This window comes from Pseudorca crassidens, chromosome 2 (assembly GCF_039906515.1).
Source record: "Pseudorca crassidens isolate mPseCra1 chromosome 2, mPseCra1.hap1, whole genome shotgun sequence".
In the NCBI taxonomy this organism is placed as follows: Eukaryota; Metazoa; Chordata; class Mammalia; order Artiodactyla; family Delphinidae; genus Pseudorca; species Pseudorca crassidens.
The window spans coordinates 65,471,982-65,499,729 of record NC_090297.1 but is presented as its reverse complement, the minus strand read 5'-3'; the positions used below and the strand labels follow the sequence as shown (position 1 = coordinate 65,499,729).

The following is a 27,748-nucleotide window of genomic DNA, read 5'->3' as shown; positions in this document are numbered from 1 at the left end:
TGTAGGCAACTAACAATCATGTTTGTAGTCTGACTCTACCTATCCTCCTGGCTGTAATGGCCCTTGCCAGTCAGCTTTTATAAGTGGCGGGAAATCTAATATATTAGGTCTTATTCTATCACGGGATCAAAGAAGCAGAGGAAGAAGCTAGGCTATAGAACAAGAAAGAATGAAACATGACAGGGAAAATAGATAGAAAGGTACTATTTCATGGGCTCCTAAAGACTATTTGGGTTCTAGATCCTTCCTAAAACTGACTCTGTTCCAGCCTTCAGATCCATGAGGCACTTCAATATACTTAAAATATATTTGTCCATATTTTGCTTAAGTAGCTTAAGTTCATTTGTGTTACTTGTGACTAAAAGCTCTTAATTGATAGTTATATAATTGCTTAATACTTATCAAAGGTACTTTAATATTCTCATTATGTGGCTTTGGAATACAGTTACATGTCTAGAAGCTTTATATTTACAATATGTAGGTGAATTTTTGAACTTGTGTAAATTCAAATTTGCATTTGGAATGTATATATTCCATTTAACTTGTAATTTCTATGTAATATCCAATTTATTTAGAAATCTCCTACCAATCTTGAGCTGTACCATTAAAACACAGTTTCATAATTGAGCATGAAAAAGCCATTTAAACTTTCTTGGTAAAAGATTAGATTTTTATTTTCATAATTTAGTGAGGTGTAAGAGGAAATGGATTTGGTTTTTGTCCCCAGTCCCTGGGTGAGCCTGTAAGTGAAAGTGGGGTCTGGCTGCTCGCCCCTCAAAAGCTAATAAAGAGGCAAGGTTGGTGGAAAAGAAAGTTTGCTTTATTTTGGATGCCGGCAACGGGGGGCGGGGGCAGGGGAGGAAGGGCAGATGCCTGTCCAAAGGCTGGCTCCCCCCGCAGCCTGACAGTCAGGAGGCAAGAGCTTTTATACAGAGGGAGGGGGCTACATGCAGAAATGGCATAGTCAGCTCTGACAGTCATCTTGAAATTGGTCATGTAGTGGTCTGACCAGTGTCATCCTGATTGTTTTAAGTACAGTTAATCTTCAGTTCCAGGGTCAGTTTGTTCCCATTTCCTTGAGGCCAGTTCTCAGAATTGTAGCAGCTTATGTCATGGCTACAGTCTGGTCATCATGTAGTTAACTTCTTCCACCTGGTGGGGCTTTCAGTGTCTGTAAGACAGCTCACACGATATGGCTCAGAATATTATCTATAGCCCTTGAGGAGGAGCTAAAGGTCCTTGACTTTGCTTACTGACTAAACTATTATTGTTTTGTCCTGTTTGACTTTTCTTTGCTTCTGCATTTTCTCACTTCTCTGATTAAACTTATTCTTTGGCTAAAGTTTTTCCACAGACAAAAGGCAGGTGAAGGACATGGGGTTGGGGAAGAAGGATCATAGGGTCCTGCTCTGTTTCAAGCTCATCCAGTCCTTGGAATTTCCTGAGCAACAGGAGTATCTTTTATTATTTTTAAAAAATAAATTTTAGGGACTTCCCTGGTGGCGCAGTGGTTAAGAATCCACCTGCCAATGCAGGGGACACGGGTTGAAGCCCTGGTCCGGGAAGATCCCACATGCTGTAGAGCAACTAAGCCCATGCACCACAACTACTGAGCCTGCGCTCTAGAGCCTGCAAGCCACAACTACTGAGCCCACACGCCACAACTGCTGAAGCCTGTGCTCCTAGAAGCCCGTGCTCCACAACAAGAGAAGGCACTACAATAAGAAGCCGGCGCAGCACAACAAAGAGTAGCCCCCGACCGCCACAACGAGAGCGCAGCAACAAAGACCCAACGCAGCCAAAAAATAAATGAATAAATAAATAAATAAATAATAAAATAAAAATTTTAAAAATTTACTTATTTGGCTGCACCAGGTCTTAGTTGCAGCGCACAGGATCTTCATTGCAGCGTGTGGGATCTTTAGTTGCAGTGTGTGGGATTTTTTTTGTGCCATGTGGGATCAAGTTCCCTGACCAGGGATCGAACCCAGGCCTGCACTGGGAGCGTGGAGTCTTAACTGCTGGACAACCGGGGAAGTCCCTCTTTTATTATTCATAATGAGCCCCTTTCAAAAGATCATAGTAGACTTTGTGCTAATGAGGTGACTTAGGGTGGAGCCCCTAAAGAGGCTCAGGTTGGGGCCAATCACCAGAAAGACCAAGTAATTAGAGGGTAGTGTTGTGGTCTAAACTGCCCCAAACCCCCGCCCCAAATTCATATGTTGAAGCCCTAACCATTCCCATGTGACCATGTTTGAAGGTAGGGACTTAAGAGAAGTAATTGAATTAAATGAGGTCATAAGGGTATGGCTCTAATCTAATAAAACTGGTGTCTTTGTAAGAAGAAGAGACACCAGAGCTCACTCTCTCCCTATGCATGTGCACAGACAAGAGGCCATGTGAGAACAGAGTGAGAATGTAGCTGTCTACGAGCTAGGATGAGAGGCCTCACCAGAAACCAACCCAGATGGTACCTTGATCTTGGGACTTCTAGCCTCCAGAACTATGAAAAAATAAATGTCTGTTGTTTAAGCCACCCAGTTTGTGGCATTTTCTTATGGCAACCTTAGCTGACTAATGCAGGTGGGAACTTCAACCCCACCCTTGACATCTGGGCAGGAGAGGGAGGCTGTAAATTCTCTACCGAAACTTGAACGATGAGATTCAGGAGTTTCCAGATTAGTGAACACACTGAGGTACTGGGAGGGTGGTACATTGGGAGAAGTTATGAAAGCTCGGTGTCTCTTCTTATACCTTGCCCTTTGCACCTCCTCCTTTGTAATAAACCAGTAAATGTATTTTACCTGAGTTCTGTGAGCCATTCTAGCAAATTATCAAACCCAAGGGCAAGGTCATGGGAATACCTGAATTTGTAGCCAAAGTGGTCAGAAGTGTGGGTAGCCTGGGGATCCAGGACTTATAGTGGTGTTTCTGAAGTGAGATGCCACTTCAGACGGAGTGGGCGGAGCCCTTACACCTGTGGAGTCTGATGCTAACTATTCTGAGTTACTGTCAGAATAGGATTGAACTATGGATTCCCAGTTGGTATCAGAATTGGAAAATCATAAGTGATGTCAGAAACACCATTTAGTATAACATATTGAGCAGTATTTGATGTTTAGAATTACAAAGAAATAGTAAATTTACATTTGGTTCTTTCATTATTTCATACTGATATTTTCTGAATTATCTAATAATGCAATCTAATGAACAAATGGACAGGTAACTATGCAGTTCAAAATCAAAACATGAATTTTTTTCTATCACAGTAAATAAACCAAGTACACACTATTGCATGAAAAGAATACAGATACACAAATTGAACAGATACACAACACTGAACAATTTTAGTTAAGTTTATTTTTAGAATATATATGCACGGAATGAGACTGTACAGTGGACCAAAGGTTAACCAGAGACCAACAGAGTCATATAAAAATAATTTAAGGGAAATTTTATTGATTTATTTTAAATAAGGCAAGTGAAATGTGGGCTCAGAATTAAACAAGATTTTCAAGTAACTTTTGGTCATTGTATAAAGGGAGAATATGAACATCAAATTTTTGGTTATTACTGTACAAAATGGAAAACAAATGCTTTCCAAATTGCAGTAAAATTAACTCCTCTAACACAAATACCACTAAGTCTACAAAGTCACTGGCAAGTTATTTAAATCCCAGAATATTTTCTCAATGTAAATTTTGGAACATTCTGAATAGTTTTATAAACCCTCCTTCCTGTCATTGGGAAAACACTGAAATTCCAAGAAATTTCTGTTACTTTAATTATAAGAGGTCAAAACAACAAGCCAAATGTATCTTTCTAGGTTAATGTGATTCAGGTACAGTGGCACTAAAGGACAACACATAATTTTAATAAAACCAAATCTATTATAGAAAAGGCAAGTCATAAAGCTAAACAAAAATAGAAAACTACTATTAGCATCAGTTGCATAGGTTTAGTATAAGAGTACTTATTTTAAAATTTTTACTGGAAAAAACCTTAAAGCCCACTCTTTCTCTTTCCTGGAGTTTAAGTAGTAGATCATGTTCTAAATACTCAACAATTACTAACATGGTGATCTGGTTAATTTTTATACCTGCCAATGTGTTCACGGGCTATAATAATCCTTTGAATTTGTGCTGTACCTTCATAAATCTGCAAAAAATAAGAAAATACATGTAGGTTAAATATCTTCCGTATGTAAACAGCCAGTATTTTGGACAGTACCCTAAGCTCCACTGCAATACCAAACTGAATCAAACCACATATAAGGTCTGTAGTCTACAGTGATTCTGAAACTTGATTTTCTGAACCCCATGAAAATACATAAATTCTCTAAAGATTAGTTAACATTATTATAAAAACTCATTTACCAAAATTTTGGAGGACAGTCTTAAAACATCAAAAAAAAGGATATTAACATTTCAAAAAGTGTTTGGGAAATCTAAGTTCAATGTTGCTAAAATATTTTAACCAACTTTTTTGAACTGTTTTTAGCTAGTTGTCGACTTCAGTCATTTTCTGTTCTTACTCTTAAACCTGATTTCTATCTCTTGTTGCCTAAGGAACACAGTTGCTAAAGAAAAAGATGATGGAAGGATTTGTTTTTGTTCATTTAGGTAGCCCTAGTAGCCAGCCCTCACTTCCAGTTTAAACTTCTAACCATTTATTAGTTCAGATGGCAGAGAAAAGCTAAAACGTAATAATTACAAGCTCCAGGGAAGGGAGAGTATTACCAGATAAACCCGTAACTTTGGATAAGGCACAAATTCTGGTTCTCAGTTTTTTCAAGTTTAAATTGAGGGGCTGCACTGTCTAAATTTCTTTCTCTAACATTCTATGATTCTACCTCTGGATTTCAAATGACTGGATTTGTCAAATAATTTGCTGGGGGTTGAGGAAAGCAAGGGAAGAGATATTGAGAATCATGGCTTATAATTACTTAAACTACATGTGGACATGAGCATTTATACCTTATTCACTAAATTACTCCTATCTCTAAGTTTTTCTAACCATCAATTTAATTTATAAGACAGAGTCATCTATATCACTTTCTCCTCATGTTGTTTTTTTTATCTCCCAAATATGACTTCAAGAGTTGTCAGGTAAGATTCAAAATAAAATAACTTAATTAATTTAAATGATACACATACTTTTAGGAGAGCAAAGAGTGAGTTACAATTAGCTAGGATGTTAAGAATCAAAGAAGGCTGATCCAGACATCCTGTACATGTCTGCACCATTTACTCTGTTAGCCTGTTCTCTCTCAAGGAATACACTTCAATGTAACATTCTTCCTTGTGTTAATTAGTTCCAAAAATTTAGGCTCACAGCCATTTATTATAATGATTTATTATTACCTGTGACATAAAAATCTATAAACAATCAGAAATCTACTATGTCATTTATGAATATTATGTTCCTTAAAAATAAATAAAAATCATTTTTAACATTACCTGATAGATCTTGGCATCCCTCATTAGTTTTTCTACAGGATATTCTGTATTATATCCGTTGCCTCCGAAAATCTGAACAGCATCAGTAGCTACCTGATTTGCAATATCTCCAGCATATGCCTTTGCAATAGAGGCAAAATAGGTATTTCGGCGACCAGAATCAACCTCCCAAGCTGCTCTCTGGTAACTCAATCTAGCTAGTTCAACTTTCATTGCCATGTCAGCCAGCAAAAATGATATTCCTTGGTGCTAGAATTAAACAGAAAAAAGTTTAAGGATATTTATTGACTAAAAGTTTTTTCCCTGGAACTTTTTTTTTTTTTTTTTTTCTGTACGCGGGCCTCTCACTGTTGTGGCCTCTCCCGTTGCGGAGCACAGGCTCCGAACGCGCAGGCTCAGCGGCCACGGCTCACGGGCCCAGCCGCTCCGCGGCATGTGGGATCTTCCCGGACCGGGGCATGAACCCGTGTCCCCTGCATCGGCAGGCGGACTCTCAACCCCTGCGCCACCAGGGAAGCCCTGGAACTTTTTTTTTTAACTTTTAAAACTAATTTTAGACTTAAAAAGTTACATTCTGCTTCCTCCAGTGGTAACATATTACAAAACCATAGTATAATAAACATTGGTAAAATGTTGTCAGCTAAACTATATACTTTATTCAAATTTGGCCAAGTTTTCCACCAATGTCCTTTTTCTGTTGAAAGATCCCATCCAGGATTCCAACTGAATTAAACTGCTATTTCTTCCTAGTCTTTCCTTCTCTTTCATGACCATGGTGTACTTTTGAATAATACTGATTGGTTATTTTTTTGTAGAATGTCCCTCAATTTGGGTTTGCCTGATGTTTTCTCAGGAGTGGAATGAGGTTATAATTTTTGACAAAAATACCACAAAAATTATATGGATCCTTCAGAGTATCTCCTGGGACTTTTTAAAGAAAATTGCCATAGATAGTGAAAAATAATGTGGCACTGTATCAGGTGCTGATGGGAAAGTGACAAAGACAAATAAAAGATGTTTCTTATCCTCTACAGGTTCATAATTAAATAGGAGACTTAGACAAATACTTTCAAGAGGAGACAGTAAGTTTTCTATGAGTTATATGGCCAAGATATGTTATAAGATGGAAATACGTTCACCATACCTTGATATGTGAAAATTTCAAATATGTAGTATGCTTACAGCTTTGGAAAAATATATTCATGACCCCAAAAGAGCAGAACACACATTCTGTTAAAGAGCACATGGAACATTCTGCAGGATAGATAACATGTTAGGCCACCAAAAAAAGTCTCAATAAGTGTAACAGGGTTGAAATCATGTCAAACATCTTTTTTGACCACAACGGTAGAGACTATAAATCAACTACAAAAACAAAAAACTCCTGCAAAAAACACAAACATGTGGAATCTAAACAACATGCTACTAAAAAACCCAATGGTTCACTGAAGAAATCAAAGAGGAAATTTAAAAATACCTGGAGACAAATGAAAATGGAAGCACAATGTTCTAAAATCTATGGGACATAACAAAGGCAGTTCTAAGAAGTTTATAGCAATATAGGCCTTCCTCAAGAAACAAGAAAAATCTCAAATAGACAATTAACCTTACACATAAAGAAACTTAAAAAGAAAAATAAGTCCAAAGTTAATAGAACAAAGGAAATAATACAGCTCAGAGTGGAAATAAATGAAATCAAGACAAAAAAATACAAAAGAGATCAATGAAACTAAGAGCTGATTCTTTGAAAAGATTAAAAAAAATTGATAAATCTTTAGCCAGACTCATAAAAAAAAAGACAGGACCCAAACAAATAAAATCAGAAACAAAAGAGGACAAGATGCAACCAATATCACAGACACACAAAATATCATGAGAGATTACTACAAAAATTACATGCCAACAAATTAGACAACCTAGAAGAAATGGGTAAATTCATTTAGACATACAACCTAAGAAGACTAAATAAGGAAGAAAAAGAAATTTGAACAGACCAATTACTAGTAGTGAAATTGAATCAGTAATGAAAAACTCCCAAGAAATGAAAGTCCAGGACCAGACAGCTTCACAGGTGAATTCTACCAGACATTTAACAAAGACTTAACACCTATCCTTCTCAAACTATTCCAAAAAATTGAGAAAGGAATGCTCCCAAACTCACTCTACAAAGACAGCATTACTCTGATACCAAAACCAAATCACTACCAAAAACAAAAAGTAAAAATACATAAAAATAACAGGCCAATATCCCAGATGAACATAGATGCTAAAATCCTCAACAAATAATAGCAAACCAAATTCATTAATATCTTAAAAAGATCATATACCATGAGATCCAAAGGGATTTACCCCAGGGATGCAAGCATGGTTAAATAGCCGCAAGTCAGTCAACGTGATAAACCACATTAACGAAATGAAGGATAAAAACCATATAAACATTTCAATAGATGCAGAAAAAGCTTTTGACAAAATTCAACACCCATTTATGATAAAAACACTCAACTAAGTGTGTGCAAAGGGAACATACCTCAACATAATTAAGGACATAAATGACAAAAACCACAGCTAACATCATACTCAATGGCAAAAAGCTGAAAGCATTTCCTCAAAGATCAGGAACAAGATAAGGATGCCCACTCCCACCACTTTTATTCAACATAGAATTGGGAGTCCTATCCACAACAATCAGACAAGAAAAAGAGGTAAAAAGCATCCACACTAGAAAGGAAGAAGTAAAACTGTCACTGTTTGCAGATGATGATATAGAAAACCCTATAGACTCCACAAAAAAGCTATCAGAATGCTGTAGCATTTTCATACACTAATAATGATCTGTCAGAGAAAAGAAAACGATCCCATTTACAACTGCATCAAAAAGAACACCTAGGAATAAAAGTAATCAAGGAGGTAAAAGACCTGTACTCTGAAAACTGTGAGACACTGATGAAAGAAACAAAAGATGATACAAATAGAGAGTCCATGCTAATGGATTGGAAGAATTAATATTGTTAAAATACCCATACTATCCAAAGCAATCTACAGATTCATAACAATATGAATATCAAAATACCAACAGAATTTTTCACAGAACTAGAACAAATAATCCTATAATTTGTATGGAACCAAAAAGATGCTGAATAACCAAAGAAATCTTGAGAAAGAACAAAGCTGGAGGTATCATGCTTCCTGATTTCAAATTATACTACAAAGCCATAGGAATCAAAACAGTATGATACTGGCACAAAAACAGACACATAGATCAATGGAACAGAATAGAAAGCCCAGAAATAAATGCACACTTATACAATCCATTAATCTTCAACAAAGAAGGTAAGAATATACAATGGGGAAAAGACAGCCAGTTTAAAAAAAAGACAAAACACAAAACTGGACCATTTCTTTACACCATATACAAAAATAAACTCAAAATGGATTAAAGAATTAAAAGTAAGACCAAAAACCATAGAACTCCTAGAAGGAAACAGAGGCAGTATGCTTTTTTACATTGGTCTTATCAATATTTTTTGGATCTGTCTCCTCAGGCAAGGGCAACAAAAGCAAAAATAAACAAATGGGAGTAGATAAAAGTAAAAACTGAAAAGCTTTTGCACAGTGAAGGAAATCATCAACAAAATGAAAAAGCAACCTACTGAATGGGAGAAGATATTTGTAAATGATATATTTGATAAGGGTTAATATCCAAATTACATTAAAAAATGCAACTTATCAAAAAAAGAAATCCAATAAAAAATGGGCAGAGGACTTGATTAGATATTTTTCCAAAAACACAAAGATGGCCAGTAGACACATGAAAAGATGCTCAAAGTCACTAATCATCAGGAAAATGCAAATCAAAACCACAATGAAATATTGCCTCACACCTGTCAGAAAGGCTGTTATCAAAAAGACAACCAATAACAAGTGTTGGCAACAATGTGGAGAAAATGAAACCCTCGTGTACTGCTGGTGGGAATGTAAATTGGTGCAGCCACTATGGAAAACAGTATATAGGTTCCTCAAAAAATTAAAAATAGTACTATCATATGATCCAGCAATTCCACTTCTGGGTTTACCTGAAGAAAAGAAAAACACTAATTCAAAAAGATATATGCACTCCCATGTTATATAAATAAATAAGTCATAGGGATGTTATATACAGCATAAGGAATATAGTCAATAATACTACAGTAATTTAGTATGTTGAAAGATGGTTACTAGACTTATAGTGGTGATCATTTCTTTTTTTTTTTCTTTTGTGGTACGCGGGCCTCTCACTGTTGTGGCCTCTCCCGCAGCGGAGCACAGGCTCCGGTCGTGCAGGCCCAGTGGCCATGGCTCACGGGCCCAGCCGCTCCATGGCATGTGGGATCCTCCCGGACCGGGACATGAACCCGTGTCCCCTGAATCGGCAGGCGGACTCTCAACCACTGTGCCACCAGGGAAGCCCAGATGATCATTTCTTAATGTGTTTGCCTGTCAATCACTATGTTGTACACCTGAAACCAATATATTATATGTCAACTATACATCAATTAAAAAAACAGACACATGCACTATATATATATATATATATATATATATATATATATATATATATATTTTGGATAAAGGGAATATAGAGCAAAATTTAAAAAATCACAGTAATTTTCTCTGGACAATGGGATTATGAATAACTTTTCTTACTTAATTTTACTTATATTGTATCACATAAATTATTCTACAATGGACGTGGAATGGAACATATCCTTTAATATACATTCAAAGAAGTCATAAAGACATTCAGAAACAAGAATACTAAGATTATTAGAAAGGTGCTTTGTGTACTATGCAACACCAAAATGGGTTTTGAAGACCGATTGGTTATAACAAAGACCCCACACATTCTATGACTGTGTACAAACTAATAGGAACTAAAGGTCACAAAAAATAAAAGAAAAAACTGAGGTGTTCAATTTCATATATTTACTCTATTTAGTACTTTAGAACGTGACAAGTTGCTTGAGACTGGTGTGGTAATTAAGTCTTAGAGGAGGCATTATTAACCAATGTGAATAATTCCTATGTAGGATAAAGAAAGTAATATCTTCCCTTATTACTATCTGCCTGAATTGTGTCCATTCTTCTAAGTCAATGATTCTTTCAGTTTTTTGTTTTTGGTTTCATTTTTGAATAGGTAATACAACTACCAGTTCAAAGTTCAAATTTTCTTCCTACTTGTATCATCCCTGCCCTTCCCCACCCCATTTAATTCCCCCTCCTGGAGGTAATCAGGTTAACAGTTTGTTTTTCATTCTCTCAGAGATATTATATACCCACGTAAGCAAATACATCTATTGTCTATCCCTCATTTTTTTCCCGCCCCCCCCACTGTCTCTCCCTTTTTTACACATATGGTAGCCTACCATGTTGATGGGTTTTCATTTTGCTTTTCTTACTTATCAATAAATCTAAGCACTGTATATATCAATACATAGAGAACTTCTTTATTCTTTTTTAGAACTGCAGGATATTCCACTGTATTGATGATCAAAATCTTGGCTGTTTCTAGTATTAGGCTGTTTCCACACAATGCTGAAATAAACAACCTATAAATATGTCATGATGCACATAATGGGAATATATCTGAAAGATAAATATTATATGAAATATAGCTGAAGGATAACCATTGCAATGTGGGCCCAAAGGTAGGTACTTTAGATATATATTGCCAAAATGTGGTTCATAAAAGTTATACCAATTTATATTCCCATTGGCATTAGGCAGAATCACTTATTTCAATACAGCCTCAGCAACCTGGTATAACATGCCCATGCTTCTCTTGAAAGATTTTGATTTAAAAATCTAGGGTGGTACCCAGTTTACGTTTTTAATTAATACTCCCAAAGAGTCTCATTCACTTCCATTTCAGCCCATGCTTTGAGAAACTCTGTTGTAAATCCAGCTCAGATTCCCTGTAATGCATCTAGCCCAAGACAGTCTCTCTCCTTTTGGTTCTGTAACCCTGTCTGTAGCTCTCATTTTGGGACTTAATGTTATACTGCTCTATATTATTTCTTAATATTTCTTTTCTGATATGTATCTTATCTCCAAAGTCAAAGGCTCCTGAGGGCAGAGGCTATATCAAACTTCTTTTATATCTCTGGAAATAGCACATGTAGAGTGTGCAAAGAGGACAAACTCTTTAATAAGTGACTACTTGGGTTCACATCTTTTTTTCTTTTCTTAAACATCATTATTGGAATATAATTGCTTCACAATGGAGTCTTAGTTTCTGCTTTATAAAAAAGTGAACCAGTTACACATATGTCCCCATATCTCCTCCCTCTTGCATCTCCCTCCCACCCCCCACCCCTCTAGGGGGTCAAAAAGCAACAAGCTGATCTCCCTGTGCTATGCAGCTGCTTCCCACTAGCTATCTATTTTACATTTGGTAGTATATATTAATGATGCCACTCTCTCACTTCCTCCCAGCTTACCCTTCCCCCTACCCTGTGTCCTCAAGTCCATTCTCTACACCTGCATCTTTATTTCTGTCCTGCCCCTAGATTCTTCAGAACCATTAATTTTATATATTCCATATATATGTGTTAGCATACGGTATTTGTTTTTCTTTCTGACTTACTTCACTCTGTATGACAGACTCTAGGTCCATCCACCTCACTACGAATAACTCAAGTTCGTTTCTTCTTATGGATGAGTAATATTCCACTGTATATATGTGCCACATCTTCTTTATCCATTCATCTGTCAATGGACATTTAGGTTGCTTCCATGTCCTGCCTATTGTACATAAAGCTCCAATGAACATTGTGGTACATGACTCTTTTTGAATTATGGTTTTCTCAGTGTATATGCCCAGTAGTGACATTGCTGGGTTGTATGGTAGTTCTATTTTTACTTTTTTAAGGAACCTCCATACTGTTCTCCATAGTGGTTATATCAATTTACATTCCCACCAACAGTGCAAGAGGGTTTCCTTTTCGCCAAACCCTCTCCAGCATTTATTGTTTGTAGATTTTTTGATGAGGGCCATTCTGACTGGTGTGAGGTGACACCTCATTGTAGTTTTGATATGCATTTCTCTAATGATTAGTGATGTTGAGCAACCTTTCAGGTGCTTGTTGGCAAACTGTATATTTTCTTTGAAGAAATGTCTATTTAGGTCTTCTGCCCATTTATGGATTGTGTTGTTTGCTTTTTTGATATTGAGCTGAATGAGCTGCTTGTATATTTTGGAGATTAATCCTTCGTCAGTTGCTCCAATTGCAAATATTTTCTCCCATTCTGCGGGTTTTCTTTTCATCTTTTTTATGGTTTCCTTTGCTGTGCAAACACATTTAAGTTCCATTAGGTTCATTTGTTTATTTTTGTTTTTATTTCCATTTCTCTAGGAGGTGGGTCAAAAAGGATCTTGCTGTGATTTATGTCATAGAGTGTACTGCCTATGTTTTCCTCTAAGAGTTTTATAGTGTCTGGATTTATACTTAGGTCTTTAATACATTTTGAGTTTATTGTTGTGTATGGTGTTAGGCAGTGTTCTAATTTCATTCTTTTACATGTAGCTGTACAGTTCTCCCAGCACCATGTATTCAAGAGGCTGTCTTTTCTCCATTGTATATTCTTGCATCCTTTATCAAAGATAACGTGACCATATGTGTGTGGGTTTATCTCTGGGCATTCTATCCTGTTCCACTGATCTGTATTTCCCTTTTTGTGCCAGTACCATAGTGTCTTGATTACTGTAGCTCTGTAGTAGACTCTGAAGTCAGTGAGCCTGATTCGTCCAACTTTGTTTGTCTTTCTCGAGATTGCTTTGGCTATTCGGGGTCTTATGTGTCTCCATACGAATTTTAAGATGTTTTGTTCTAGTTCTGTAAAAAATTCCACTGGTAATTTGTTAGGGATTGCACTGAATTTGTAGATTGCTTTGGGTAGTAGAGTCATTTTCACAATGTTGATTCTTCCAATCCAATAACATGGTATATCTCTCCATCTGTTTGTATCATCTTTAATTTCTTTCATCAGTGTCTTATAATTTTCTGCATACAGGTTTTTCGTCTCCTTAGGTAGGTTTATTCCTAGGTATTTTATTCCTTTTGTTGCAATGGTAAATGGGAGTGTTTCCTTAATTTCTCTTTCAGATTTTACATCATTAGTGTATAGGAATACAAGAGATTTCTGTGTATTAATTTGTATCCTGCTACTTTACCAAATCCATTGATTAGCTCTAGTAGTTTTCTGGTAGCATCTTTAGGATTCTCTGTGTATAGAATCATGTCATCTGCAAACAGTGACAGCTTTACTTCTTTTCTGATTTGTATTCCTTTTATTTCTTTTTCTTCTCTGATTGCTGTGGCTAAAACTTCCAAAACTATGTTGAATAAGAGTGCTGAGAGTGGGAAACCGTGTCTTGTTCCTGATCTTAGTGGAAATGGTTTCAGTTTTTTAACATTGAGAACGATGTTGGCTATGGGTTTGTCATATATGGCCTTTATTATGTTGAGGTAAGTTCCCTCTATGCCTACTTTCTGGAGGGTTTTTAAGATAAATGGGTATTGAATTTTGTCGAAAGCTTTTTCTGCATCTGTTGAGATGATCATATGGTTTTTCTCCTTCAATTTGTTAATATGGTGTATCACATTGATTGATTTGCATATATTGAAGAATCCCTGCATTCCTGGGATAAACCCCACTTGATCATGGTGTATGATCCTTTTAATTTGCTGTTGGATTCTGTTTACTAGTATTTTGTTGAGGATTTTTGCACCTATGTTCATCAGTGATATTGGCCTGTAGTTTTCTTTCTTTGTGACATCTTTGTCTGGTTTTGGTATCAGGGTGATGGTGGTCTCGTAGAATGAGTTTCAGAATGTTCCTCCCTCTGCTATATTTTGGAAGAGTTTGAGAAGGACAGGTGTTAGCTCTTCTCTAAATGTTTGACAGAATTTGCCTGTGAATCTGTCTGGTCCTGGGCTTTGGTTGTTGGAAAGTTTTTAATCACAATTTCAATTTTAGTGCTTCTGATTGGTCTGTTTATATTTTCTATTTCTTCCTGCTTCAGTCTCAGAAGGTTGTGCTTTTCTAAGAATTTGTCCATTTCTTCCAGGTTGTCCATTTTATTGTAATACAGCTGCTTGTAGTAATCTCTCATGATCCTTTGTATTTCTGCAGTGTCAGTAGTTACTTCTCCTTTTTCATTTCTTATTCTATTGATGAATCTTTCCCCTTTTTTTCTTGATGAGTCTGGCTAATGGCTTATCAATTTTGTTTATCTTCTCCAAGAACCAGCTTTTAGTTTTACTGATCTTTGCTACTATTTCCTTCATTTATTTTTCATTTATTTCTGAACTGATCTTTATGAGTTCTTTCCTTCTATTAACTTTGGGGTTTTTTTATTCTTCTTTCTCTAATTGCTTTAGGTGTAAGGTTAGGTTGTTTATTTGAGATGTTTCTTGAGGTAGGAGTGTATTGCTATAAACTTCCCTCTTAGAACTGCTTTTGCTGCATCCCATAGGTTTTGGGTAGTTGTGTTTTCATTGTCATTTGTCTCTAGGTATTTTTTGATTTCTTATCTGATTTCTTCAGTGATCTCTTGGTTATTAAATAGTGTATTGTTTAGCCTCCATGTATTTGTATTTTTTACAGATTTTTTCCCATGATTCATATCTAATCTCATAGCATTGTGGCAGGAAAAGATACCTGATATGATTTCAATTTTCTTAAATTTACCAAGGCTTGATTTGTGACCCAAGATATGATCTATCCTGGAGAATGTTCCATGAGTACGTGAGAAGAAAGTATATTCTGTTGTTTTTGGATGGAATGTCTTATAAATATCAGTTAAGTCCATCTTTAAATGTATCATTTAAAGCTTGTGTTTTCTTATTTATTTTCATTTTGGATGATCTGTCCATTGGTTAAAGTGGCGTGTTCAATTCCCCTACTATTATTGTGTTACTGTCAATTTCCCCTTTTATGGTTGTTAGCATTTGTGTTATGTATTGAGATGCTTCTATGTTGGGTGCATAAATATTTACAATTGTTATATTTTATTCTTGGATTGGTCCCTTGATCATTATGTAGTGTCTTTGTCTCTTGTAATAGTCTTTATTTTAAAGTCTATTTCGTCTGATATGAGAATTGCTACTGCAGCTTTCTTTTGATTTCCATTTGCATGGAATATCTTTTTCCATTCCCTCACTTTCAGTCCATATGTATCCCTAGGTCTGAAGTGGGTCTCTTGTATACAGCATATTTTAATGGGTCTTGTTTTTGTATCCATTCAGCCAGTCTATGTCTTTTGCTTGAAGCATTTAATCCATTTACATTTAAGGTAATTATCGATATGTTCCTATTACCATTTTCTTAATTGTTTTGGGTTTGTTAGTGTAGCTCTTTTCCTTCTCTTGTGTCTCCTGCCTAGAGAAGTTCCTTTAGCATTTGTTGTAAAGCTGGTTTGGTGGTGCTGAATTCTCTTAGCTCTTGCTTGTCTATAAAGGTTTTAATTTCTCTGTCGAATCTGAATGAGATCCTTCCTGGGTAGAGTAATCTTGGTTTTAGGTTTTTCCCTTTCATCACTTTAAATATGTCCTGCCACTCCCTTCTGGCTTGGAGAGTTTCTGCTGAAAGATCAGCTGTTAACCTTATGAGGATTCCCTTGTATTTTATTTGTTGCTTTTCCCTTGTGGCTTTTAATATTTTTTCTTTGTATTTGATTTTTTTTTTCCTGGTACGCGGGCCTCTCACTGCTGTGGCCTCTCCTGTTGCGGAGCACAGGCTCCGGACGCGCAGGCTCAGCGGTCATGGCTCACGGGCCCAGCCGCTCCGCGGCATGTGGGATCTTCCTGGACTGGGCCACGAACCCGTGACCCCTGCATTGGCAGGCGGACTCCCAACCACTGCGCCACCAGGGAAGCCGTTTGTATTTGATTTTTGATAGTTTGATTAATATGTGTCTTGGTGTGTTTCTTCTTGGATTTTCCTATATGGGACTCTCTGTGCTTTCTGGGCTTGATTAACTATTTCCTTTCCCATATTAGGGAAGTTTTCAACTATAATCTCTTCAAATATCTTCCCAGTCCCGTTCTTTTTCTCTTCTTCTTCTGGGACCCCTATAATTCAAATGTTGGTGCATTTAATGTTGTCCCAGAGGTCTCTAAGACTATCCTAAATTCTTTTCATTCTTTTCTCTTTATTCTGCTCTGCAGTAGGTATTTCCACTATTTTATCTTCCAGGTCACTTATCCGTTCTTCTGCCTCAGTTATTCTGCTCTTGATTCCTTCTAGAGAAATTTTAATTTCATTTATTGTGTTGTTCATCACTGTTTGTTTGCTCTTTAGTTCTTCTAGGTCCTTGTTAAACGTTTCTTGTTTTCTCTCCATTCTATTTCCAAGATTTTGGATCATCTTTACTATTATTACTCTGAATTCTTTTTCAGGTAGACTGCCTATTTCCTCATTTGTTTGGTCTGGTGGGTTTTTGCCTTGCTCTTTCATCTGCTGTGTGTTTCTCTGTCTTCTCATTTTGCTTAACTTACTGTGTTTGGGGTCTCCTTTTCACAGGCTGTAGGTTCGTAGTTCCTGTTGTTTGTGGTGTCTGCCCCCAGTGGCTAAGTCTGGTTCAGTGGGTTGTGTAGGCTTCCTTGTGGAGGGGACTGGTGCCTGTGTTCTGGAGGATGAGGCTGGATCTTGTCTTTCTGGTAGGCAGGACCGCATCCGGTGTGTGTTTTGGGGTGTCTGTGACTTTATTATGATTTTAGGCAGCATCTCTGCTAATGGGTGGGGTTGTGTTCCTGTCTTGTAGTTGTTTGGCATAGGGTGTCCAGCACTGCAGCTTGCTGGTTGTTAAGTGGAGCTGGGCCTTAGCGTTGAGATGGAGATCTCTGGGAGAGCTTTCGCCATTTAATATTACATGGAGCCGAGAGACCTCTGGTGGACCAATGTCCTGAACTCGGCTCTCCCACCTCAGAGGTACAGGCGTGACACCCGGCCAGAGCACCAAGACCCTGTCAGCCACACGGCTCAGAAGAAAAGGAAGAAAAAAAGAAAGAAAGAAAGAAAGAAAAAATAAAATAAAATAAAGTTATTAAAATAAAAAATTAAAATTATTAAAAATTAAAAAGTGATAAGAAACAAAGAAAGAAGAGAGCAACCAAACCAAAAAACAAATCCACTAATGATAACAGACACTAAAAACTATACTAAAAAAAAAATAAAAATAAATAAACCGAACGGACAGAACCCTAGGATAAATGGTAAAAGCAAAGCAATACAGACAAAAGCACACAAAGAAGCATACACATGCACACTCACAAAAAGAGAAAAAGTAAAAAAATATATATCGTTGCTCCCAAAGTCTACCTCCTCAATTTTGGGATTATTCGTTGTCTGTTCAGGTATTCCACAGATGCAGGGTACATCAAGTTGATTGTGGAGATTTAATCCACTGCTCCAGAGGCTACTGGGAGAGATTTCCCTTTCTCTTCTTTGTTCACACAGCTCCTGGGGTTCAGCTTTGGATTTGGCCCCGCCTCCACATGTAGGTCACCTGAGAGCGTCTGTTCTTCGCTCAGACAGGAGGGGGTTAAAGTAGCAGCTGATTAGGGGGCTCTGGCTCACTCAGGCCGGGGGGAGGGAGGGGTACGGAATGAGGGGCGAGCCTGCATTGGCAGAGGCCGGCATGACATTGCAACAGCGTGAGGTGTGTCATGTGTTCTCCCAGGGAAGGTGTCCCTGGATCACGGGACCCTGGCAGTGGTGGGCTGCACAGGCTCCCGGGAGGGGAGGTGTGGATAGTGACCTGTGCTTGCACACAGGCTTCTTGGTGGCTGCAGCAGCAGCCTTAGCGTCTCATGCCCGTCTTGGTATCCGCGCTAATAGCCACGGCTCGTGCCCATCTCTGTAGCTCATTTAGGCGGTGCTCTGAATCTCCTCTCCTCACGCACCCCGGAATAATGGTCTCTTGCCTCTTAGGCAGGTCCAGACTTTTTCCCGGACTCCCTCTCGGCTAGCTGTGGCGCACTAGCCCCCTTCAGGCTGTGTTCACTCAGCCGACCCCAGTCCTCTCCCTGGGATCCGACCGAAGCCCGAGCCTCAGCTCTCAGCCTCCGCCCACGCCAGCAGGTGAGCAAACAAGCCTCTCAGGCTGGTGGGTGCTGGTCGGCACTGATGCTCTGTGCGGGAATCTCTCCGCTTTGTCCTCTGCACCCCTGTTGCTGCACTCTCCTCCATGGCTCCGAAGCTTCCCCCGCCCGCCATGCCCTGTCTCCACCAGTGAAGGGGCTTCCTAGTGTATGGAAACCTTTCCTCCTTCACAGCTCCCTCCCAGAGGTGCAGGTCCCATCCCTATTCTTTTGTCTCTGTTTTTTCTTTTTTCTTTTGCCCCACCCAGGTACGTGGGGAGTTTCTTGCCTTTTGGAAAGTCTGAGGTCTTCTGCAAGCATTCAGGAGGTGTTCTGTAGGAGTTGTTCCACAAGTAGATGTATTTCTGATGTATTTGTGGGGAGGAAGGCAATCTCCACGTCTCAGTCCTCCACCATCTTGAAGTTCCTCCCCAGGTTCAAATCTTGATTTCATCATTAACTGATGTTCTTACATACAATAAATAAGACTACCAGTACTTACTCTATAGTATTGTGTGGATTAAATTAATTAATACATGTAGAGCACTTAGGATAGTGCCTAGAACAAAGAAAGCAGCTACTTATTAATATTTTAATATAGTAGTAGTTCAATTACTACTATTTGTTGAGAAGTTCACACTACAAAATATATCATAAGTGCTAGAAATCTAAAGTTTTCCAACACAGAAATTTACTACTTTTATGGATATTACATTCTAGTGAGGCAGTAAAGAAAGACAATAAACAAACACATACCTGGTATAATGTTGGGCAGTGCTAAGACGAAGAAAAAAAGTGGGAATACTATATAGAATGTTGGAGGTGTTTTTTTACACAGGGTAATCAAGGGTACATTCTTTAGTGAAATGAATGAGCAAGTGGATATCTAGCGGGAAGAGTAAAGTTAAAAACAACAACAAAAGGTCACTGTGGATGACAGATGACCATTTTAAGGAGTCTGGATTTTAATCTGAGTGTGATGAGAAGATATGAAAGAATTCTGAGCATAAAATGATTAAGTAACAGGGAGATATAAGTATATTTCTTTCTAAGTATATCTTATTTCAGTCTTAAGTCCCAAATAACATTTTCCCTCATCCATTTTCCCCTCAAGAAAAGTTACTGCTAACTAGCAATAATAATCAATACAAATGGGAGTTATTCTCAACAGATTTTTTTCATATCATACCAAACCACTCCAACTTCACCTGGATGGAGGGTTTTGACTAGACAAAGAAGTAGGCAGTTATTGCCATTAAGAGATTCTACCATCCCATAATTTGTTATCAATGTTCCTAGTTCTACTCATTGGTTAAAAAAAGTACCATTCTCTGTTTTTGGCAGCTTTCTTTAGCCACATCAAGTTAAGCACTGTGAGGATAAGTAGTGACATAGTGTTCTCTTAAAGAGAGAAGTGATATTAACAACAATAATAAACGTGGTAGTGAATAGGAGAGCTGTGATTAGAGTATTACACTCTATAATGTCTCTTAAAACAAAACAAAAAAAATCTATTCTTTCTTTTTGGAAATAACAGACCAAAGCTATATATAAATCAGCCCTTTAGTGTTACCTTTGTTTAGCCTAGGAAAGTAGTAAGCAAAAACAAAGATTTTTCTACACTTAACAGTAAGAGCCATGAGGAAAAAATATCAACTTCAGAGTCTGTAAGAAGTGGAACATAAAAGATTCCATATTGAGTTGAAAATAGCCAGAAGAGTTATCATCAGATACTTGGTGGGGAGGACCTGGAAATTATGTTATCTGTTTACAATTAAACTAAACTAATATTTAGTAATAAATATACATTCCACTAATCTGTATACATATAGTTCTGGCAACATAAATGAGCTAATGTAGAGTCTCTTTTTGGTGACAAACACAAAGAAATACTTGATTTAAAAACAGCTCTTAGAATGCTGAAACCTCTGGACTACCTGATAAAAGTACAAAAACCAATTCCCCTGGATGCTTCCACAATGCATTGAAGGAAAATAATACCTGCTGCAGATAAACTTACAAGCAAAAATTAAGAGAGGAAATAACTGGTCATGACAGAGAGAACACATGCAACAGACCAAAAAATAATCACCCTAATAACTTGAGATAACAGAAAAATATCAGAAAGTGACTATAACTTAAGTATTATATAATTAAGGAGATAAAAGGAGAATAAGAAGCTATGTTAAAAAAACAGGCTACCATAAAAGAAAGGGTGGAGATGAAAAAGAACCAAACATAAATTCTAGAAATGAAAAAAGTCATTAAATGGATTAAGTAGCAGATTAGACACAGCGTAAGAAAAACTGAAAAGCAAATCTGAGAAAATTATCTAGAATACAGCAAAGATAAATTACGAAATTGAGGTTAAGAGATACAGAGCAGTACTAATCCAAGTTTGATCTGTGGATCCCTGCCAGTCCACAAATTGTTACTGGACTAGTTCATGATACAGAAAGTGAGAGTAAGCATTTGCAACAATTTGATATTATTGTGACAATCTTTCACCACAGATCGTTTGAGAACCACTGACACACAGAGGTAGAAATAGGGAGTGTTCACTGTACAACCTATAGTTAACAGGAGTTATAGGAGAGAATATAGACAATGGGGGAGCATCAACATTTGAAAAGATAAGATTAAAAATTTCCTGGGAATTACCTGACGGTCCAGTGGTTAGGACTCTGAGCTTTCACTGCCCCAAGGGCCCGGGTTCAATCCCTGGTTGGGGAACTAAGATCCTATAGGCTGTGTGGTGCAGCCAAAAAATAATAATAATAAAAAAATAATAAATAGTACTAAAATTATTTGATACTCAAGAAGACATGAGAAGTAACATGAATTAAGAGCATGAAATGGAATCCTGGACCTATGACTTCTAAATTGTGTGTCCTTGGACAAGTTATTCTGAGTTGCTGTTTCCTGATCTTTAATAGAAATTATAGTACTACCAAAACAAGAGTGTAATGGGGGAAATGCACAATATATTTTAAATGTGTAGCACAGTGTCAGGTACACCACAGGCACTCAAATATTAGCTGTTCTTTTTCTTCTTAATTAACAGAATCCCCAAAGTGGACAATAGTTAGTAGCAGAGTCTAAAGAAAATCTATTCTTAAAGCCCACCCTGGGGATTTCCCTGGTGGCACAGTGGTTAACACTCCACGCTCCCAATACAGGGGGCCTGGGTTGGATCCCTGGTCTGGGAACTAGATCCCACATGCATGCCGCAACTAAGAGTTCGCATGCCACAGCTAAGGAGCCCGCCTGCCAGAATGAAGACCCGGCGCAACCAAATAAATAAATAAATATTTTAAATAAATAAACAAATAAATAAATTAAAACCCACCCTGACAGTTCACATTATCTTCTTGCTACCAAAGCAGAAATAAATTATTTTGTACTTAAAAGATAATTTTCAAATATTTAGATGAAAATGAATGTCTTTACATTTGAACAAAGCAAGTACAGTATTAAAATTACCTCTACAAGCAGCTTTCCAAAAGTTTTCCTCTCCAGGGCATACTTAGTAGCTTCATCCAAAGCTCTTTGTGCTAGTCCCACAGCACCAGCTGCTACCTAGTATTTTAACATTTTACAAAGCAAAAGTTCATGTTGTCTTTAAAACACACGTATAATGTCTATTTGCCTAAAATCTAAGTTAAGGATTATACAAAAAGAAGCTGACCTATACCTTAAGGCAATAAAGGGTCGGGGAGATAACAAGCATTTAAATTTATATTATTTATGAATTAAAGGTTAATGGAAGGCATTTGTAAGGCACAGGACCATAGCCTAGAGACAAGACATTCTTTCTGTTTAACAAGGGAAAGCTTCTCGGGGGAAATACTCCAAATGAGTGAGGGAAGAGGAATGAGTACACATCAGCAGGAATGATTAGTGTGAAATGCTTCTTTGTAAATCAAACAGCTATAGTAATTCTGTATTTACTAAAATAACTTCTGTAATAGCAAGAGTGTTGAAGAATTCTAAAACAAACAAAAAACAATATCCCTCCTTCCTTATAAAAGAAGCAGATATTAAAAAATAAATACAGACCAAGAATACAGTGTTAAAATAAAACTACTCAGTGTAATAAATGAAAAATCGTATAAAGGTTATTAAGTCATATTACTTACTAGAGGTCTGGTTTTATCAAAAGCTCCCATTGCAATTTTGAAACCAGCTCCCTCACCAATTAAAACATTTTCCTTAGATACTCTCACATCTTCAAAGACAATTCCTCTTGTATCTGAACATCGCTGGCCCATATTTAATTCCTAATAAGGAAAACAATATATATTAAGGAACATTTTTTGAGCTAGCACGTATTCTTGCTTTAACCACTGTTTTATGACTTTTCTGCAATTGTCTTAAACAGAGGTGGACAAACTATGGCCTGCAATGCCTGTTTTGTAAAGATAGCTTTATTGGACTACAGTTGTTACTGAGTCCAAGCTCACTCTGCTCGCCGCACGACAGGCCAATGAATCAGAGACGAGGTGTTGGTAGGAATGTAAATTGGTGCAGCCACTATAGAAAACAGTATGGAGGTTCCTCAAAAAACAAAAAATAGGGTTACCATATGATCCAGCAATTCCACTCCTGGGCATATACCCAGACAAAACTATAATTCGAAAAGATACATGCACCCCTATGTTAAGAGCAGCACTATTCACAATAGCCAAGACATGGAAACAACCTAAATGTCCATTGACAGATGAATGGATAAAGGGGTGTGTGTGTGTGTGTGTGTGTGTGTGTGTGTGTATTATATATGTGTATATATATATATACACACATATATACATATATAATACACACACACAATGGAATATTTCTCAGCCATAAAAAAGAATGAAATAATACCATTTTCAGTAACATGGATGGACCTAGAGATTAGCATACTAAGTGAAGTAAGTCAGAAAGGCAAATATGATATCACTTATATGTGGAATCTAAAATATATGACAAATGAACGTATCTACAAAACAGAAACAGATTCACAGACATAGAGAACAAACCTGTGGTTGCCAAGGAGGGGGTGGAGGTGGGCGAGGGAAGGATTGGGAGTTTGGGATTAACAGATGCAAACTCATATATATATATATATAAAATGGATAAACAACAAGGTCCTACTGTATAGCACAGGGAACTATATTCAATATCCTGTGATAAAACATAATGGAAAAGAATATATATATGTATAACTGAATCACCTTTCTGTACAGCAGAAATTAACACATTATAAATCAACTACACTTCAATAAAATATATATATATATATGAAAAAAGAAATTGCCAAGGTAGCTATATCCCCTCAACATTTCATTTAAAATATTTTCAAACCAACAGAAGAACTGCAAGAGTAGTAAAATGAATACCTCATCTTTACCTAGATTTGCCAATTTTGGCACATTTCCTTTATTTCTGTGTTTTGTGGGTGTGTATAACTATTAGCATTATTTGCTGAATTATTTGAGAGGAAGTTGCAGATACCATGACCCATCTTAACAATTTAATCTCGTTTTTCATAAGCAGCGTGAGAAGCAGGGGCAATGGGAACATAGAGCTGTAAACAAATTCTTTAATTTACTTGATTTAATATTAATAATCTGATTCCAGGCTTGAAAAAATAGTGACAGTAATATATAGTTTGAGGAAAAAACCAACATCTCTTTGTCTTTATAAGTCGATAAACTCTAGTACCTTAGACCCTCACTCAGACATAATGAGAAAACACTGTTTATGAAAACAGTTTTACTCTATCCTGTTTCCCAGACTCATCCCAAACACCAGAACATTTAAAACCAAAATGCTTCCTGGACTCATCTCAAGCCATATAATTTCTAAAACACAAAACATTTTGAAAAACATCAGATTTCACAAATTTGTAAAATTCTGATAATTTCAAAAAAGACTTAAGGAGATTTAAATATATACAATATAACTATCTATCTCTCTCACTAGAAAATTAGATCCTCAAGGGCAGGATCTAATTTTTTTCTGTATTGATCAATACAGTATCTCAATACCTTGAATAATGCCTAGCATATAGTATGAACTCAATAATAAATAGTTATTGAATTAGAGATTTTTTTTAAAGTTAGAATATGGGAAAAGGAAAGTGAGACTAGACATAGCAAGATAAAATCAGAAATCGGTTTACTATGTAATAAAATATAATCTGTCAGGACCTTTACATTTTCTAGAGACGGCCATAAATTTGGCCCTGAGTTTTCTAGCAACCATCCCTAAAAGGAAAAACGAATGAAGCATGAATAAAAACAAACCAATTGCTTGGAAGAAGCACAACAATTCTTAGTACTTCTATTTTGTTATATACAATAATCTCATTATATTTTTATTTGTAAAGTGCAGTCTACCTTTAATATCTATCTTAAAAGAAAGTATAGAATAATACAGCGTAGGAAACTGCACTAGGCAAGTTTCTAGGACACATTAGCACTGATCTCAACTCTGCCTCTTAAGTATGTAACCTTGAGCAAATCATTTCACTTGGATTTCAGTTTCAGTGTTCAGCAAACAGACCACAAAAAATGTGTAGGGTATCTTCCACTTTTAACATTCTATGGCCTAAAAGGGAAAGTACCCCTCTTACATACATTAGCAACATGCTTCCATTTTGAAGAGGCTTTGGTACAAAAGAGAGATTCTCATGGCTTTTAATAAAACATACAAATACATATGATTGGTTTAGAAGTTTGCATAACTTGGTCAACTCAAAGTAGCCTTTCCAGTTCAGGTTATGTCACCCTTAGTCTAATATCTGACAAGATAATCTGAACCTTTTACCCATTTGGAAGAAAATTGATGTAACTCTTAATTAACTTCCATAATCCCTCCTTTGCCTTAGATATAGACATCATTTAGTCATTAATAGGTTTTCTTTTTTACAAATTCACTTTGAAAAAAAAGAGTTTTACATTTGTAAAACTGCATCTCCTCTTCCTTTTCTCAGAGTTATAATCTTAAATCATGCTTCCTTAGCTCTCACTAGGACTACTTTAATGACTTCATTTCTTTCCTTCTTTGATTTACTAAATTTTAAACTCTTTTCTCTTTAGTCTACTTTAAATGCTACTGCTTAAATTATATCCATGCATTCAGATTACTATGCTTTTGTTTCTTTTTTTTTAATATATTATTTTTATTTTGGGCTGTGTTGGGTCTTCATTGCTGCACGCAGACTTTCTCTAGTTGTAGCGAGCAGGGGCTACTCTTCGTTGCGGTGCATAGGCTTCTCATTGCGGTGGCTTCTCTTGTTGCGCAGCATGGGCTGTAGGCGCACTGGCTTCAGCAGGTGCAGCACATGGGCTCAGTAGTTGCAGCACGCGGGCCCTAGAGCATGTGGGCTCAGTAGTTCCGGCACGTGGGCTCTAGAGCGCAGGCTCAGTAGTTGTGGCACACGGGCTTAGTTGCTCAGTGGCACATGGGATCTTCCTGGACCAGGGATCGAACCCATGTCTCCTGCATTGGCAGGTGGATTCTTAAGCACTGCGCCACCAGGGAAGTTCCCCATATTACTATCCTTTTCAAATATGTTAAATTACCTTTTCTTGTTCAAATAAAATTTTTCTTGCCTTCTCACATTCAAGGCTCTTTGCCATTTCTACACTTTCTCAGGAAAAGATTTTTCTCTTAGTGTTGTATGAACTTGGGTAATCAACTTATGTCACATTGTTTTAATCCATAAAATGGGCATAATGCCACTTATCCTACATGAAAGGTTGCTGTGAGCAAAGAAAAAGAATGGGGAAATGTTTTGAAATATCTAAAACTCTATTACTGGGCAGGCCATACAAATGATAGTTTGATTTCTGCTTCATTATCCCTCACAGCTGTTATTGGCATTCTCCATAGACTGGCACCAAGAATGGCTACTCTTTCAAATAATTACTTGACACGACTATTCTCAACTTAAAAATCTTTAGCAAGGACTATTTCACCCAATAATATCAAAAGCAGATTTATTTTCATTGCAACTTAATACAACCAAAATGTTTTCAATAAAGGAAACTGAAATTAGTAATTTTGAAATTTATAGTTAAAATAATATTGGAGGGCTTCCCTGGTGGCGCAGTGGTTGAGAGTCCGCCTGCCGATGCAGGGGACACGGGTTCGTGCCCCGGTCCAGGAAGATCCCACATGCCTCGGAGCGACTAGGCCTGTGAGCCATGGCCGCTGAGCCTGCGCGTCCGGAGCCTGTGCTCCGCAACGGGAGAGGCCACAACAGTGAGAGGCCCACGTACTGCAAAAAAAAAATAATAATAATAATATTGGAGGCCTTAATCACTGATAAATACATACTTTACCTTTCTTCCAATCTGTACTCCTGGGGTGTCTGCTTCCACAATAAATCCAGTAAAGGCTTTACTAGCAGGAGCCTTAGGATCCAGATCAGAACGAGCCAATAAAAAATACCTAATACACATATACATACATGATGATAGAGAATGGTATCAGCAGATAGCATATGGTGACTCCCATCTCAGTTAATCCTCCCAACAGTCCCAATTATTATTACCCCCATTTTATAGATGAAGAAATGAAGAATCAGAGAGGTTTAAAAGCTCACCCAGGTCACATACTTACAACATGGCAGAGCTAGTATTTCACCCCACATTTACTTCTTAACTAATATGGTATCTAACTTTTTTGTAGTTTGATTGACAAGTAAAAATTCCTTGTATCAAGATGACATAAAATAAAGTATATGTGTGTTGGAACTGTCACTTTTTCTTTCCCAAAACTAGTTTAAGTATTTAAGGGACAAGTTATCTGGAAAAGGAGGGTAAATGGGGCTGCCTGTGAAAAGAAATGAGATAGTGACCCCTATGTTCTGACTACTGTCCTCTTCATGCAGCAAAATCAGAGTTTGTGTTACAGCTGAATTATGAATATCTCCTGGGTTTTCTCTCCAGAAGAATTCTTCCCAGGAAGATTTAAAAATAAAACATGAGGAAAAAAGGCAAAACATCCAAATATCCATGTAACCCATGTTCTAAATAGCCTGGTATAGGAGAATTTTTTTTTTTAATTTCTTAAACAACTAATTTATTTTCTATGCTTAAAAGTAATAAACTGGGCTTCCCTGGTGGCACAGTGGTTTACAGTCCGTCTGCCAATGCAGGGGACACAGGTTCG

At 37.1% G+C, this 27,748-nt stretch overlaps 1 protein-coding gene and 1 long non-coding RNA gene across 3 annotated transcripts in view; one reads left to right on the top strand and one right to left on the bottom strand.

Annotated features, from left to right (window-relative positions):
* The window catches only part of LOC137218885 (uncharacterized), a 29,548-nt gene extending 10,395 nt beyond the window's left edge, over window positions 1-19,153 (top strand). The window contains exons 3-4 of the long non-coding RNA XR_010940908.1: window positions 18,432-18,581; window positions 18,850-19,153. This is a non-coding gene — a long non-coding RNA (uncharacterized lncRNA). The remainder of the gene's footprint in view (window positions 1-18,431; window positions 18,582-18,849) is intronic.
* ACADM (acyl-CoA dehydrogenase medium chain) overlaps window positions 3,339-27,748 on the bottom strand; it is a 49,199-nt gene continuing 24,789 nt past the window's right edge. For both annotated transcript variants that reach the window (XM_067726598.1, XM_067726599.1), the window contains 5 exons: window positions 26,917-27,025; window positions 22,720-22,860; window positions 22,064-22,159; window positions 5,460-5,708; window positions 3,339-4,158 (listed from right to left, as the gene is read on the bottom strand). In XM_067726598.1, the coding sequence (XP_067582699.1) occupies window positions 4,087-4,158; window positions 5,460-5,708; window positions 22,064-22,159; window positions 22,720-22,860; window positions 26,917-27,025 (667 nt within the window). In that variant the 3' untranslated portion in view covers window positions 3,339-4,086. The remainder of the gene's footprint in view (window positions 4,159-5,459; window positions 5,709-22,063; window positions 22,160-22,719; window positions 22,861-26,916; window positions 27,026-27,748) is intronic.